Source organism: Marmota monax, unplaced genomic scaffold (assembly GCF_021218885.2).
Source record: "Marmota monax isolate L192 unplaced genomic scaffold, Marmota_monax_Labrador192_F-V1.1 WCK01_AAM20220418_F8-fsc00011, whole genome shotgun sequence".
Taxonomy (NCBI): domain Eukaryota; kingdom Metazoa; phylum Chordata; class Mammalia; order Rodentia; family Sciuridae; genus Marmota; species Marmota monax.
In genome coordinates this window covers 13935010-13953286 of record NW_026693082.1, presented here as the reverse complement: position 1 = coordinate 13953286, position 18277 = coordinate 13935010, and the positions used below count along the sequence as shown (strand labels likewise).

The 18277-nt window shown below is 32.9% G+C and overlaps 1 protein-coding gene across 1 annotated transcript in view; it reads right to left on the bottom strand.

The window, feature by feature from the left end:
• Cog6 (component of oligomeric golgi complex 6) overlaps positions 1 to 18277 on the bottom strand; it is a 74187-nt gene that overhangs the window by 28527 nt on the left and 27383 nt on the right. The window contains exons 11-13 of the mRNA XM_046454222.2: positions 17216 to 17280; positions 12274 to 12365; positions 7521 to 7638 (exon numbers count right to left, since the gene is read on the bottom strand). Coding sequence (XP_046310178.1) covers positions 7521 to 7638; positions 12274 to 12365; positions 17216 to 17280 — 275 coding nt within the window. The remainder of the gene's footprint in view (positions 1 to 7520; positions 7639 to 12273; positions 12366 to 17215; positions 17281 to 18277) is intronic.

Below are 18277 nucleotides of genomic sequence, written 5' to 3'. Positions count from 1 at the left end.
CTACTAGAACTCATCAGTTCTATCACCCAGATATATTCCATATCTGGGGATACAAACAACAGAAATGAAAACTTATGCCCAGCAAAAAGATGTACAGAAATATTCACAGCAGCTTTATTTACAATATTCAAGAACTAGAAATAACCCAAACACCCATCAACAATAGAATAGGCAAACAAATTGCACTGTGTTTATATAATCTATCTATACAAAGGAACTTCACAATGATTAAAAAATGAACTACTAAACATGCAAATGGATCTTACAGACATAACATTAAATAAACCCTAAGAGCCAAAAATGTATACACTGTATAAATTTATTTACATGAAGTTAAAAAGCAGGGAAAAGGGGGGAGAGAGAGTCAGATGGTGATACATGCTGGGGAAGGTACTGACTGGTCAGGGCAAGAGGAAGCCTTCTCAGGTGCTGGTTAGGTATAATATCTTGATAGGGATGACGGTTAATGAGTACATACATATAAAGATTCAGTGAAGTATACACTATGACTTCTGTATTGGACATTATATATCCATGTAATATCAAAAATTTATAAACAAAGTGATCATTGATAATACTTAATTAATGCCCAAGAGTTTTGTGAAACACATACCCATAATTGTATGTACATTTTCCCTAATAATTAAGTTGAAGTATAAAGAAAAAATTTCACATTTAAAAACATTCTTCAGTCTACTGAAAACTTCATATTCAGTATATTACTTTCTTTGTGTAGAGATATAACATGAAAAACAGCTCTCATTCTTCTTGTGACTAGGCGCTTTTTATCCCTTTTAGAGTATAAGTTTTGACTTTCCTAGAGAAAAATGAAAAGTTTGCACCATATCAACTGCAAAAGCTCTTTCTAGACTTCATTTCTCTGCAACTTTATTTTATTCTTTCAAATATCTTCTATTTAAGATCTTCCAATTTTCTGTTCTGTAATTTCAAAATCTCCTCGGGCATTTGCTTTAAAAAATGAAAACATATAAACCAAAAAACACCTTTATATTTTAAATTAATTTCCTTATTCTACATACAGACTGTTTTTGCTCATGATAAGTGACATACATATTTGGGCAATAAGTAAAATTAAGGTTTTTTGAATACCTTTGTTTTACTTATTAATTTTTTTAATGTGGTGCGGAAGATCGAACTCAGTGCCTTACGTGTGCAAGGCAAGCGCTCTACCACTGAGCCACAACCCCAGCCCACCAAAATTAAAATTTTTTGTTTGTTTTTGGTACTGGGGATTGAACCCAGATTGTGCCACATCCCCAGCAATTTTTATTTTTTATTTTGAGAAAGGGTGTATGTTACTTAGGGCCTCGCTAAGTTGCTGAGGCTGGCTTTTAATTGCAATCCTCCTGCTTCAGCCTCTCAAGTTGCTGAGATCATAGGCATGTACCACCACACCCGGCTGGAATTAAAAAGTTTTTAAGTCAATAAAATTATCCAAGATAAAAAATACAAACAAATATCTGTTTGAAATAATGTTAAAAGCATTTCGATTGAAAAATATCTTTTTTATTTATTTTTTCTTGGCAGACCAATCTGTAAGGAACAATCTAAAACTATTCATTTAGAATGAGCACATGAATATCCTGGAAATCTTGTTAAGATACATATTCGACTTACTAGGGTTGGAGTGGGGCCTGAGATATTTGCATGTACAATAAGTTCCCAGGTGATCCTTTGCTTTGAGTAGTAAAAAGGGACTCTAAATAACCATAGCCTGGAATTTAATCACAACGTATTTTAAAAGATCATGAAGGGCTGTTTTCAGAGGAATGGGCAAAAATCAGTTCTATTAATTTAGTGTGGGTTTCATTTATAACAGACTATATCCTTTATAAATTAGAATTATATTATTATTACAGTAAGAAGAATTTCAGAAAATATCTGTGTGGCTTGAATTGATACAGCACTATCTTTTGCTCTCCTAGACTTGTAGTCATGAAATGTTCCAGGAAAGCCTGGTAGGGAAGAGAGTACACACATGAATGTTCAAGTGCTCCAAATGTTTTGTGAGGAAAAGAGGTACATGTTTTAATAAATGAAGTCCTTGAATTTTCTTTTTTTATATAAAAAGTTTCTCTCTGCTTATACCTTTATTATTTTTTAATATATTCTTCCTAACAATTTTACTATCCACTTAAATTTCTATTAACCAAAATTTCCACGTGGGAGCTCTCCTAATGAAAAACATTCTGCAATATGTGTTGTTCTCTTTATACGGTTAGAATCATTAGAATCATTTTAGAGGAAGTGAAATGGTTGATAAAAAGCAGAATGAGAAAAGATATAATTAATATAAAGTATCAAATTCTTGAAAGAAATTTGAAACAGTTTTATGTGTGTCTGTGTGTGTATACCTACGGGCAACACAGATGTTGAAAAGAGTACCATAAGCCAATCTAATTTAATGTGAAAATATCCTTTAATTCAGCCCAATTCATATCTGAGAAAAACGTTTCAGGCTACAATTATTAACAGCAATGACAACAAAAACAACAATAATCATTAGAACCCATTCATTGCTGTATATTCACATTTGCTGCAATTGGTGACTGGTAATTAATAGATTCAAATTACAACTGCTTTCTTCACATTTTTACACTGTTCAAGGTTTTCATTGCAAGAGGCCATCCTTAAAAGCTGCCTTTTGTTATCCATTTTATCTTCCTATTTTCTTGCAACTTTCATTTTAACTTCTATGAGTAATAAAATATAGAGAAATTTAACATTTGATAGGGAGATAAACAAACTGGCACCCACTTTGGAAAGGTAAACAAAGTTCCTAGTATAGACAAAAACAAACTTCAGGAACATCAAAAATATTGAGTGAAACCTTAGAAACATCTAAGAACATACACCTAAACAAATTAGTTAAACAACCTATAATTTTCTTACCAATGAAAGCTAACTTCATCACAAACTAAATTCTAAATGTATTTCCTGTGGAGAACTTTTCAAACATGGCATGTTTTCAAGGGAAAAACTATAAGGAGAAAAAAACTTAAAAGATTTTGCCATGGAAAAATTAAAAGTTGATCAGAAAAGACTATAGGCAAATTTAAAAGGAAAATGATAATTTATAGAAAATGTTTATAACATAAATGTTAATATTCTTAAGGTATAAAGAATATCAGAAATTAAGAATAAGACATAATCCAGTAGGAAAATGGCAAAGGACTCAACAACTCACACACAGGCAAAAAAGATAAATAAAATGTTCATTCTTTACAGAATCACAGAAATTCAAGTGAGAAAAACTATGAGATGTCACTTTTTGCTCACCATATTGGCAAAGATCTTTTAAAATACCCACTGTTCAGTCTTGGCAAGGCTTGGTACATTTGACAGGAGGCTATATGTAGACTTGTCCAGATGGTCGAAAGTAAGGTAAAGAGGAGTGGCTGCCTACAATCACACAGCATTTGCTGGACATCACAGAGGACTTTGCTCATCTTAGTGAATTTTCGATCTTCAGTATATATAATTTCATAATTTCTTAAAGCAATGCTTAGTGGTGACAACACATACAAAAATTAATCCATGATGGTTTTGCAAAGTGAACACGGTAAAGTGACAAAGGTAAAAGAGAAAGTAAGATAATGACGGAACATGGGCTTTCAAAAAGGGAACCCAGTCATTCAGGTAAGTAGTACTGAGTTCCTTGTGATCTAGGATTTAGGAAAATTTGTTTTCTGGGTCTATAGCTTTCCAGCTGATTCTCTTGTGTTTTTACAGTGGACAATCATAACATTCATCAATAATCTAATGTCTCCTCATTTGAAATATTTAGATCTCTTTCCCCACCCCTGCCTTTCTGAAGTACTGGGAATTGAACTCTGGGTCTGGCCCAGGCTAAGCGCTAGGTAAGCACTCTACCATTGAGCCACACCCCCAGCCCTTTATCTGGTCTGTCTACCTTGGCTATTATCCAAAAGTCTTGGCAAGCATTCTTGATCTTCATTTAGATAGGAATATGCCTCTAGAACTTCTATGTTAATTATGTAGGCTATTAGTTCTATTTATCTTCATATTATTAAAGAAGTATTCTTCCATTACTTATGTACTAAGGTTTTTCTCCCCAATTTGATTAAACATCATGACAATATAAAATTTAACATATTTTACATATTTAATGTCTATTTTTAATCACCATATTTTAATGTGTAAACACTTAACATATATGTATACATATATACACACACATAAACATGTATATAATAGTATCCTTGATCACCTAAAACATTTATTTTCTAACTCTGATATATTCTTATATTTGTAGAATAAATCACACCTGGTTTTATCTATTTATGGAATAAATCACACCTGGTCTTAATATAATGATGGGTCTGACCTAATGACACATTTTTTGGAAAGTGAAAAAGTGACTGACTTGTGGTCATCACTACTGCACTACCTTTAACAGGTTTTAATGTCAGTATTATACTGTCAAAGAACTGGAATGCTCCTCCTATTTCTCTGTGTTGTATAAAACTGTCCACTCCTCACAGATATGAATGAAACATCTTGGCAATCTGAGATCAGCCGTGCAGAATATTCTTTAGTTGCCTTTCCTCCCTCCCAAGGTGTATTTACATTTGCCATCCTTTTTTATTTCATTTTTTTTTTTCTGATGGAGACAGAACTTTAATTCCTTTACGTGTGCAACGGTCCTCATATACCAAACAAGTAATACACTTCTAAAAACTATTTGGACACTGGACAGCAGGAATTGAAGGACAGTGATCCTGTGAGGAGGTAACAGTAAGGCAGGCTTACATCTACCCAGTTTATCATTTGGAGAGAGGCCCTGGCTGCAGCACAAGATGAGAAGCTAGTCTCCCTGTTTCCTCTTATCTTTTAACTATTTTAAAATCAATTTATATCATCTTAAAATTTTTCTTCTTACGCAGTTTTCCAGATTATTTCAGCATAAAATTGCATATGGTATTCTCTACAAAGTTTTAATCCACTTCTGCAAATTTTCTGATTTCTAAAGTTATAATCTTTAAATTTTATTTGTTTTTCCTTAATGAGATTTGCTAGAAGGTCATCAATTTTGTTGGTCTTTTAAATAGTTCTGCTTTTCTCTTTTCCAATTTGTCAGAGAAATTTGATTTCATCCTTCCTAATTATCACAGTGTTATTATTATTGTCTTTTGAATATCTAAATATGAAAGACAAATACATTTTTATTTTCAGTCATTGAGTCCCTCATGCAGCTTTGAGTAATATACTTATCCCTGTGCTTTTCCACTTACTGAAATTTGGCTGCTGTCCCTACCACAAGACTAATCTTGTTCAGCAAGGCCACTGGTCATCTACACAGTGCCAGAGAGCAAGCCTGCTGCCTTGTCTTGACTAGAACTCCTCATGCAGCACCTGTCATCTACCAGCCTACCTCCTGGAAGCTCCACGATCTTGGCCTTCTGATAAAACACTCTCATCTTCCTCCTTCCACTGGTTATTCTCTCTCAGCATCATAGTGGTAACTTTTTTCCTCTCTTAAATGTCAGTGTTCCCCCAACTGTGATTCCTGGTAGCTTTATTCTTACAAAAAATTATCCCTAGTAACTTCATTTAAACCTAAGGGTTCAAATACATCTTTCATGCAAAACTCTAAATCCAAATGCAGAGTTCCAATTCCAGAGAGATATTCCACAGGTAGGTCCCTCAAATTCAACTTTTCTACTTTATCTCCCAATTTTTTTTTTTATCTCCCAAATTTTACCCCTTTTCTGTATTCCAAAGATTTACGATCAACAGAGAAATTATTCCAGACCCATTCCTCTCTCTTATCCATATTCAATCAGTCATCAAGTTTTGAAGATTTTACCTTCACCCCTCAAGTATCTGTCCATCATGGGTATTTCCGAATCCCTCTTAGGTCATGTATTTCCACAAATGGCTTCAGTACTCCCTTCAATGCCTGTCTCCCATCTGGCCTCCCTCCTACTCACACAACACACCAATTTCCAAGTGATTTTCTTAACAAATAAAAAAAAATGTGTTTATTGGTGACTTGTAGCTTGTGTTCTGGCATATTCTATTTATTTCTTCTACTTAGAAGACCCTCTATTTACCTCCTTCTTCAACATCAAAATCCTATATGTCCTTCAAAGTTCCCTTTAGCACCTCTCTCCCGGAAAAGAAGCATGCATGGATTGCCACACACTCCTTCTTTTGTGCTAACACAGCACCCTAAGCACAGGAGTTTCATAAAATGTGATGAGTATAGCAATCACTGATTCCACTGATCATTCTCCCATAAAGGAGACACGACCTAAGGCCAACAGAGGCCACTGCACTCTTATTAGCTAGTGTTTGTCTCTTCATGTTCAATGTTTGTATCATGTATGAATTATTTCAGAAAAATTAATTTACATAAGAACTCATATAAACAAACAGAACCAGAATTGACTGTTAATAAATGTCTGGTGCAAACACATACACAAAGAAAAAAAATATAAGATAGATACTTCAGTTCCATATATTATCGCTGCTTTCCAAAAGAACTGTGTCATGCACAGTTACCATGAAGTAGACTCCTATTAAGGCTTCACTGAGCTTAAAAAAACAAAGATGGACCACGTTCTCTGCTACTAACTATTTGACACTATCTAATACTATTCTTCAGGATAAAACCTATGCCTAATACGACCAGACCACTGGATGAAGTTATACAATCAAAAATAATATGATTGGACTATTGGATACAGTTATACAATCAAAAAGCCAGCATTGGGCTGGAGTTGTGGCTCGGTGGTAGAGTGCTTGCCTAGCATGTGAGAGGCACTGGGTTTGATTATCAGCACCAAATATAAATAAATAAAAATAAAGGTCCTCAACAAATTAAAAAAAACAGCATGGTGATTGGGACACATCTCTGAAAAAAACTAATAATAAAACAAAAATAAAGAAAAATTTAACCATTATGAACCCATTCCACAGGCCCTGCCACAATACCCTGCTCAAATTAAAATATTACATCTTATAGGATTCTTCCAGGTTTTTGTCATTGATTTATCCTTTGTGGGGTATTTTTTCTAATTTATTTGTTTTTATAAATAATTATAGTATAAAAACCAAAGGAGGACAAAGTTCTTATGAACAATGTTATAACATCAGAGGGTAAAAATGTAAGCTGTTTGAAAAAAAGTTTTTTAAGAGTTCCAGTTTTCTAATCTGTGTGGTGTGTTGGCTCCTACCTAAATATAGTAAGTTTGCTTTAGTTACACATTTTTGGTTATGGAAAAAATGGTAGTGAAACTAGGGCTTGACATTCTATCTCCACTTATGACTCAATGTTATACTATTCCAGGAAGACAGATTATAAACTTGGATCCAGTAAGCCACTCAATATGAATTTGTTCTCAAAGTAAGAACTCAAAAGAATATTGAATAAGATGGGGGGGGATCATTAACCAATGTAAAGACATTAAAACATCTCTAAATGCGAAAAATTCACAGTCACATAGTTTAAGAACTGTATTTTTCAAACATACCTTGTCCATTAATTTACTTGCATGAAGACTCAAACTATTGAAGAATATTTTTTTGCTTAGCAAATGCATTTCTTCAATGGTAGTCAATAAAGTAGTTGCACTATTTCCAACAATGCCACTAAAAGCAAACAATATTTCAGATTGCAAAACAGAAACTAAAACAATTCAGTTTTTTTAGTATAATGCTTTAAAAAGACCTATATTAAAATGAAAGTTTTTATTTAGAATACAATTTATGAATCAAAAAAATTATTCCAGCTTCATATAAAATTATGGGTTTTTTTAGTTAATGATGAAAAAGGAAAACTGAAAACAAACTATATGTTGAGCATATTTATTTTGAAAATCCAAAATCCAAAATGCTCCAAAATCTGTAACTTTTGAGTGTCATCTTATATTCAAAAGTTGATTCAGAGCACTCTGGATTTAGGATATTCAGATTAGGGATGCTCAACTGATAAAGTCTATGTAAATATTTCAAAATCTGAAAACTTTTAAGTTTAAAATTCTTCTGGCCTTAAACAGTCTGGATAAGGGATCCTCAACCTACACTATTTTTAGTATTTCACAATCTCTTTTAGCACAACTGTAGGTTAGAACCTACCTCTGCAATGTGTAAACTGTACCTCTATTTTTCCTCTATTAGAGTAAATGAGTCTTGATTATCCAAGGCCTATTTTTAATTCTAAGAAAGGCATTCCATCAACAGCTCTACTAATAAAATAATTAAATTGTATAAATACTGAGTTCTTTTGATTACCAACTGCTATATCAATAACAACTAAAATTATAGCTTCTCAATTTTAATATGGCTGCTTAAAAAGTAGGACCCTTAGACTAATTATGAAAAATCTGATATTTTGGAATATTCAATTACATTAGTACATTCCATAATTTTTAATTTACTACTATAAAATATTTCTTACATCCATCCAAATGGTTTTCCATTTTTGCCAGAATCTAAGATAAATATCCATATAAAACAAATACCAATTTTATTTTCCTAATTTATATAGTAAAAACAATTTTAAATTGTTTTTAGGGAAATTTTTTGTTGATGTGAAAATATACTATAATTTGGTAGCAAGTTATAATTTGTAAAGGCACAATAAAATCATATAATGCCTAAACCAGATTGCTCAAGATAAATATGATGACATCTATAAATAATGATAAATAGTAAGTTAAAAATACAGCAAATTTATTGATAAATTATATATTACATGTGAGTTACTACAAAAGCAAATATTTATACTATATATCTCAATACATTCTACAACTGAAATAAATTGGATAGATTCTTACACAGTTCATACAAAGAAAGCAAATTAGCAGTTAAAAAATGTTTAAAGCAAACAGTAAAATACAATCGAATTACTAAACAGGTATCTGTCACAATACCTGTATTTTTAAAAGAAATAAATATTTCAATTAAAAATATTATAAGTGAAACACTAAAATAGATTATAAAGAATTCCCACAAATGCCTATGCAAACAATCAAAATGACTTCCTCAAAATAAATGTATATATTAAGCAATAGTGGATGTAAATTAAATGATTGCAAAAAGAAACTGATACTTTGATGAAAAAAATGAAGAAATATCAAGATATATTTACAGTATTTTGGAGTTACTGGTTGTAATTTACAGTTACTCAGGACTGGAATTTACCGGTTACTGAGTACTCACTAGTGTTCAGTAACTGGTCCAGATACTTACAGACATTTCTTCTGATATTTCACTTCATATTTCCACCCAACATGCTTATTTGCGTATTGCTGTTTTAGTTCTAGGTATTATATACTGATATAGAAGACGAGAGTTAAAACTCTTTCATACAGTTCTTTCCTACCACATATCCAAACATGACCTTCCCCAGCTTTCCTAATACACTTATGATTATAGGGTTCTGATAAATATTTAATGCTTACACCTTTATAAGCACATTAATACTATTCAGAGCTGAACAAGGAATTGGGGCCAGCCAACATGGTGAAGAAGCAGGCTGATGAAGAAGATGGACCCCACCTGACAGCCATGCAGTAGGCCTGGAGAGTAACCACCTGGACTGGAAGACAAGAGTGCTCCAAGAGGAAGGTCAGGAGGAACGAGGGCAAGGGGATTGCTTAATGTGTTAGGCTATATCTCTTGGAAGTGTACAGCCCATTTAATAGACTGGATCTAAAACAGTGATAAGGGCAAAGGAAAGTAAACAAATACAAAAACAGAGCAGTTACTGACTTAGGGCGAAATGTTCTAGGAAAGGATACAGAATCTAAGTGTGCTAGATTCCTTGTTTCTTGGATTCCACATCCAGGAAGTACACTGGTTAGACTGTGCATGTTTCCTGCTTTTCCCCTAAGTTCACTGGCAATTCCTCTACACTTTTCTTCATGAGTTTCTCCTCTTCCTGACGTCTACACACTGGCATGCCTGAAGACTCAGTTCTAGGCCTTATTCCTCACTCTTTCACTCCTTAAGTAATCTTACCTAGTTCTATTGTTTCAGATATTACCTATACGCTGAAGACTACCAAATTTATAGTTTGGGCCCTCATTTCTGTTATGTCACTCACTCAAGTTCTACTCTACGTTCACAGGTATATCATATCTGACTTGGCCCAAACGGAACTGGACTCTTTACCACCACCACCCCATCAGCCTATTCCTCTCCAACAGTTCCCATCACAACAAGCAACAATATCATCCACCTTTTTATTCAAACCAAATGCCAAGAACTCATCCTTGACTACTCCCATCTCACATTACCTGAACAATTTATGTCCTACTGGCTATAACATAAAATGACTCCAGAATCACCACCTTGAAGACTATCACTCTTGTCTAACCCATTGTCTATGCTTCCTAAATACCTGCCTTGCTTCCCCTTAATGCCACTACATTATATTATCCACATAGTTTCCAGAATAACTCTACTCATTACTCAGCTCTGGTCACACAAAATCCTCTCAAATCTTTCTCAACGACTCAAAGTCAAATCTAGATCTTCAGCCTGGTCTACAAGTCCCATATGACCTGCCTCTCTCTACCTTTCTGACTCCCCTACTCCTTCCAATTCATTATAGAGTCCAACCACTGGTCTCCGTTCTGAGTCTCCATAGTGCAACCTTTTCCTAGCTTCAGAAACAATGTACTTCTGCATAGGAGATCCCTCTCCAAGATCTTTCCATGCCCAACTTCTCCACATTTTTCAGGACTCTCAACCGTCACCTCCACTGAAAGAGCTTCAGAAATTGTCACAAACACGCACCTACTCATACACGGTCACTTCCTATAATTTCTATTTCCTTTCTCCTGCTATATTTCTCTTCAGGGCTCTTATCACTATCTAAAATCATACATTTCCCTTGTTAGAATATAAGATTAGGAATTGTTTTGTTCGTTGCTATTTCCTTAGCAACTAGAAAACCAACAAGTTTACAGTCAACTTTTTAACTGACTAAATGAGGGAATGTGTCACCAAGTAGAAAAGGAACATGCAAAAACACTATATCAAAAGATTTTGATTGTTATCCTCCATACCATGATCAAATATAGAACAATTATAATTCTCAGAGCCTAAAAAACCTATTATTATATTTAAAATCCAACTGATTTTATTTATAGCATTTTCTACATTAGAAAATAAGTTGTCATTACCTTCAAATAGGTTTTTATGAAGCACCAATCATGGGTATTACCAAACAATTTTTTTAAATTACTTTATAACTTTTTTATAACATACCACTTACTATGTCTATTTGCTTTTAGTTGCTCCTATGTTTTCTAAGTATTTATCATACTCATTTTAAGAAGTCTAACTCATTACAACTGGAGCTAATTTATTGTTAAAGTATGAGGAATATTAATTATAAGTTTGTATCTAAAATGTTATATTAACCCAAATCTAGTGCTATAGCCTGTGGCTTAGTTTTATTTGAAAATCTACCAATGGGATGTGAAGTCCTTTTTTTAGATTGACATTTGAGTGGCTACTCTCAGTCTCTAACAGGTAGATAGTCATCACTGTAGTTTTTGTGGTGTTCTGTGAATTAGTGATCCCTGAACCTCTCTGGATCAGACAGTTATAACCCTCTTGGGTTTTAACAGTTGGAATTCTGATCCTGATACAGGCATACTGGATTTTAAATAATTTTTAATGGAAATATATAGAGATTATAAAAAATATAGCTTAGAAGGACATTGTTTTAACAATTCCACATACAGTGCAGATTTCCAGTGACATTTATAATACTGCTCAAGTGTGTACTACCAAAAGACATGCAAAGCAAAAATGAGTGCAAATTTTAGAATAAGACAAAGTTGCTTTTATGTAGAGAAGATAAAACTATCACTCTATTTTATCACTGATAGGAAACCAAATGCTAAAGAACAATTTAGGTTATTTACATCCAGAATAGGATATGTCACTCATTACGTCCTATAAAGTTGCTTCAGTTGTCATGGACCTTATTTACTAATATAGGAAAACTCAAATACTTTGAAGATCTATATTGTCATACAAGTTGTGTGTGTTTGTATATGTGTGGTTATGCTTAAAGAAGAAAGAAAGAAAGCGAAATGACATCAAGGTAAATATGCAGGTATAACAGGCACATAAGGAATCAGACCATGTGGAGGTTCTACCAGTTACACTTAAGCACCCAATGAAAACAAAATATCTTATACTGTCCTCTAACTGATAAGAAATATCCCAAGGGATTTAACAAGCACATTTCATTATTCCACTTACCTGATTGTATGATGATAAAATTTTAGGAGATTAGAAATTTTATATAATAAAACTGCTCCAGGTTCAGCAAGTATCACTTGTTCAATTCGAACCTATTAAAATATGTAACAAAAATTAAACATTTCTTTAAAAATGTCTTTTCTTTATTAATGATGTGGTATGAATAGCATCAAAATTGAAAGAACAATTTCATTCATGCAGAGATCATAAAATACTTTCTTAATAATATTTACTAATAGTAAGTCATAAGAGATGATAAACATCTTAAACATAGGTATACTCTACAAAAATGATCTGTGATCTGCAGAATTTGGCTTAGGGCAATTATCATCAGAAATATCACATAAAATGGGGTCATTCTGAAGTTTATTACCAGTTTGAAAATAAATTTAGTTCAACAATAAATCACAAAATCAGTTGCTATATTCTTAAAACACATATAATTGGTGAAAATAAATGCTCTGTCACAAAATATTCCTCCCAAAATTAAAGAATTTCTTAAGCTATTGTGCCAAGTTTGTTCCTATTAATCAGAGTATAGGAAAGGAGATAAACTGTAAATTAGTATCAGCATATTTACCTAACTATAAAACTACTGGGGTAATAATTAGATCTGGCTCAACATTAGCTACGAGGACTCTCCTCTAATTAAAATTCCATCTCTCACTGATCTTTCTCTTCCCTTGTATTTCATTGCTAATGAACACACTCTCAACCACACTGATATGTATCTACTTATATGTTGCATCTGCCCTTAAGCTACTACTTATATTGTAGCTTCTTGCTTTCATAATTCTACATATGAACAGACACTGCACTGTGTTTTCTGCTTCCTTTACATCTTTGCAGCATCTGGTAGAACAGCACATACATAACAGATATTTAATAAATCCTTTTGAAAGTTGAAGTTTCTCTGTAATTGGATTTCAGAATATGTCACAATGCCAACAAATGAAACCTGATAAAATGAGATTTATAAATGTATGCGTAACACCATACAAAACCTCTCGAATTACAGAAATTAATTTATCTTTACACTGATGTGTTTATAAAATTGATCCTTTGGAATAAGGCAACAGAAGAGCAAATTACACTATACTGCAAATCATGAATGGCATTTGAATTTAAAAATCGTAATTCCACTTGATGATTTCTTTTTAGATCCAGGCCTCATGGAAACTTAAATTATATCTTCCATCAATAAAATGATATTTTTTCTAAATATCAAATATAATTATTAGAGCAAAATATAAAGGTTGTTAACTATAGACAGAGTTTTTCCTTAGCAGATTTATAACACCATCTGAGATTATCTGGCAACCTGCCTTCTAGAATTTAGAAGCATCAGGAAAATATTCTTTATTCCAGTTCTCTTCAGACAGAGAGAAAGGAGTGACGGGCAGGAAAGGAGGAAAAAAATGCAGAGGGAATAGAGGGAGAAAAGAAGAAAGAGGAAAGAAAAGCAATGCCCACCTGAAGGGTCATGCCACAAAGGCTTTGAGGGAAAGCGGCCTCTGTCAGTGAAGGCAGACACTACGACAGAGGCGGGCGGCAGCATCAGGAGATTCACAAATGACACATCAAGACTGATTTGTCTGCCACATAGAAAGGAGCAACATGTCTTATGAGAGCTAGTAAGAGACCAACCATTAAGCAAAAGCCAGAAGTATCAGGAAAAACAACCAGAGACCAGAGAAACAAAAATAAAAAACATAAAAAGAGACTCAAGAAGTGGTAGCAGCAAGGACTGATTGGAAATTAAAATGGCAATGACTGTGAAGGACAAACATTATTATCAGAACTTTAAAGTAGATCTAAAGTTTGTATAACAGTTCTAGCACATAATAACCACTCAGTAAATCATAACTGTACTATGAGAAGGGCAAGGACGGGACAGGCAGACATTTAAAGTAGCAAAACAGGCAGTCCAACAGCAGAAAAGCTGGGCAAGACATAGGAACAGTGGCTCTCTTCTCCAGAGCCAGTAGGAGTGAGGAGGCATGAGAAGTGGTGCTCCTGGGGACCCGGGGAGAAGGGAGCCAGGAAGGGATACTGACAAGCCTCCCTTGCCTCAGTCTCACAGGTAAGGCACAGAGTAGGAAAACATCCCCAGGTCTCCAGTAGTCCCTGGGGGCACCATGAGTGTATCCTGCAGTACAGTATTCAGCTCTACTTCCCATACCATTTACCTTCATAAACACCCATTTTCATAGAACCCACTGTAATTTACATACATTAAATTTTTATTAAAAGAAATAGAATCCAAATGAGGGCTGCATCTTTCAGGAATCTACATTTACATTTACATTAAAGGACCATCTTACCCATGGGCTTAAAGAACAAAAGGTTGTGTGTGTGTATGGATTCTGATGTTTCTAGCTATAACTTAGCAGTGAATACACCTTCAAAAGTAATGGGTTGGATGTTGATGAGCCATAGAATCCTAACACAATATATTTAATTTTAAGTTTAGGGCACAGATTTTTTTTAAACAGGAAATAAGTATAAAGATCATGTCTTAATGCATATGCTTGCAAATATTTAGATCTACAACCTATGAAATTTTCTTTATTGGAAAAGAAAAGGCTGAACAGGATAGAGCAAATAAAAAATGAAGATTCTCAAATGTATCTATGACCACTGAGACCATTTCTTTATGCTTCAAAAAATCAAAATTCCATGGGCTGCGTGCGGATGTAGCTCATTGGTAAAATGCTTGCCTAGTATGCATGAGGTCCTGTTGGGTTTCAGAATGAACAAAAGAAAACAAAGCAAAACAATGTCTCAAAATCAAAATGTCCCCTGTCCTTTAAAAAAAATCATTCCTACAAAGAAAAAAGACTGAATTGACAGAAAGGCAGTCAAAACATCTAATATCATATGTCATTAAGAAAAGGTTAGTTGTTCGTCTAAAAGAAAGAAATGTTGTATTAATGGAATGCAAAAGCAGATAATTTCTAAGAAAAAATTCAGAATTATACTTGCAAAAGAAAATATTAAAGTAAGATTTCTTTTTCCTCAGCTAACAACTACATCATTGAAGATGATATCAGATAGCCAAATGAAGTCACATAAGAGGAAAATTCTTCAATAGTTAACATTTTCTGTGAGTGTATAAAGGAAGGGAAGGTACAAGAGTTGTTGGATCATGAAATAAATCACTACCAAGCTCATTTGACTATAACAACTGTGAACACCTCTAAAGCATTCTCTGCAGTATGCAATAAACATTACTAGCATATGGAAAGATTTAAGATTTCTGCCACTTCAGAAACCAAAAGGATTCTTTTTACACTTTACAAATAAAAAAGGTATTTGTTAACTGTATTTCTTTTTTACCTTTGGTATCTTACATTACAATTTGCCAGGGATGGTCATAGTAATGTCCTATAATTGTTATCAACACCTTTCTGTGTATATACATTTAAGGAAAATGAAATAAGAATTTCTAAGTACATTTTAAAACAAAGGCAGACTTGAGTATAAAATTTTTTATGTAGGTAATGAGTGTTAAACAATTTTTTTTCTTTATTTTTTGTTTATTTATTTTTATGTGGTGCTGAGGATAGAACCCAGTGCCTCACATATGCGAGGCAAGTGCTCTGCCACTAAGCTACAACCCCAGCCCCAAGTGTTAAACAATTTTAACATAGAACATTTCTTAATCAGACTAAGACAGGAAACTATAAGATCCATTGAAATGTCAAAGAATTATAATCTTTTATGTAATTACTTTTTTAAAAAGAAAAGCTGCAATAGAAATAATACTATAAGTAAGGAAGGAGGAGATAGGCAAGGCAGATAAAGTACAATTTACTTATCAAAGTGACTAGGAGTTTCACTTAACCGTAAGTGACTATAAAAAGGTCTAAAAAGCATAGGGGAAAAAAATCTTATTTTTATTTTTCCTTTTTTTTTTTTACTTTTCTAATAACTGCTAGTATACAAAGCAAGCAACATTTATATGAGCTATAAATGTCTGAAAATCAAACTATGGCAAAAAATAGTTCATTTGGGAAACGTGTATTAAATACTTTGCTATTTGTTTATAGTTGTTACACAACTGGACCCAAAGATGATCAAGTTATAGTAATAATTAAATTTGGGTGTGTTGTCTGAGATTTTCTTTCCTGAGATAAAATATAAAGAAAAATCTCAGAAATGAAAGAAATTAGTTTGAACCTTAATTCTTGATATAAATAAGCCACAAAAGTCACAAATTTCAACTTCTATATGCTAAATTGAGATCAGTCAACAAAGAAAAGACAACAATTACCAAGTATTCCATAAATACTAATAAAAGAAAAGAAAATCTGCTCCGAAGTTTAGCACTAGGAAGTATACAGTTATCTCATTTAGTCCTCACAGTGACCCTTGACAGCAGTTATTCCCACATTCAGGTTAAGTGTTAGAAAATAATGGTGCAGAAGAGTTAAGCAACATACAATTAAATGGTAAAATGGAAAATTCTGCCCAAGTTTGATTCCAAATTTTGTTCCTCTAATGTAAATAATATTGATGATGATAATAGTATACAATATTATTTTAACCGTTGATTAATAATTATTTATTGCTATAATAAACAAAAGATTACTGTGTATGAAGTAATAAAACAAATTAACATTTTCATAGGAAATCTTTAAGAATTAAAACATTAGTTATTTTAATTTAAAACACTTTTCTCAACTGATTAGTGTAAATAACTGTGGGAAGTAATCTGTAAAAAAATAAGTCAATATATGCAAACTAAGAATATTTTTAATTTTCTTTCTTAGAGAAAAAACTGACAATGATTATATTTAAATGTACTTTATTTGAGCTTGGTAAATGTATTAACAAAATAACAGCTTTAGCTCAAGCTATTATCAGTTTCTTTAAACTCATGAGAATAAAGCACTGTTTAACCAGACACTTTTTAACATATAAAAACAAAATATTTTACCTTTAGAGGTCTGCACACACCTTCAGTGATATGCCCAACAACTTCTTGAATATTTTCTTCAACACCTAAAATTAAGTACTCAAAATTAAAAATTTTTTCCATGTAACTTTTTCACATAAGTTCTAAAAGCTAACAATAATACCAGGATCAATGGCATTAGTGACATTTAAAATAACCATTAACAATATTGTATTAAGTTTGATATGTTTGGGGACATTACTAGTTGTCTTAATAACATATTACTAATTGTGTCAATGACTGATGTGTGTCTCAAAAAGTCTTCTTAATTCCTTTGACTGTTAAATAAATAAAATGAACATTCATCGTGAAAAAAGAGTAACTGTATGAAATGGTAAAAAAGACCATGAAACATATCAACTGAAGGAAGATGTGAAGATGTGCTAGCACTTGTTCTACAAAAACCTTTTTCAAGGTGCAGCACAGGGCACAAAAACTGACAAGGACAAAGATGAAAAACAAACACTGCAATCTCACAGAAGACACTGACATTTTTAAAATACCAACTACTTATCAGGCACTGTACTGGGTAATGACATTTACTACTTATAACTACCTTCATCTTTACATATAAAGAAACAGGCTCAGAAGATTTAAGTCACTGCTGTAGAATAACCTTTTTCATCTAATTTATACATCCTACTACATACTATATATACTATAAGTAGACTATATATTACTATTTTCTCTACCTCTTAATATTGCCCCTCATGTATACTTTTCTAAAACACTTTTAAAGAAATACATTTTTTTAAACTGGATAATAACAGATTTTTAAAAATTTAAAAATGGAGAATATGCCAATCTAAGATATATATAGCATCTAATATTAAAGAGCTGAAATTTATGAAAGTATTATCACCAATTTGTACATGGCCTCTTATATATCATGTGATAAACCACAGTGATGTACGGCTGAGCCACACAGAACAATCAAGTATTACCAGATGAAATATTTCCCTTCACTTCCTATCAAAGGGAGCATCTCTCAATTACACATCAAACCCTCAGACTCTAACCAGGCCTTCGAAGGCAGTCACAACT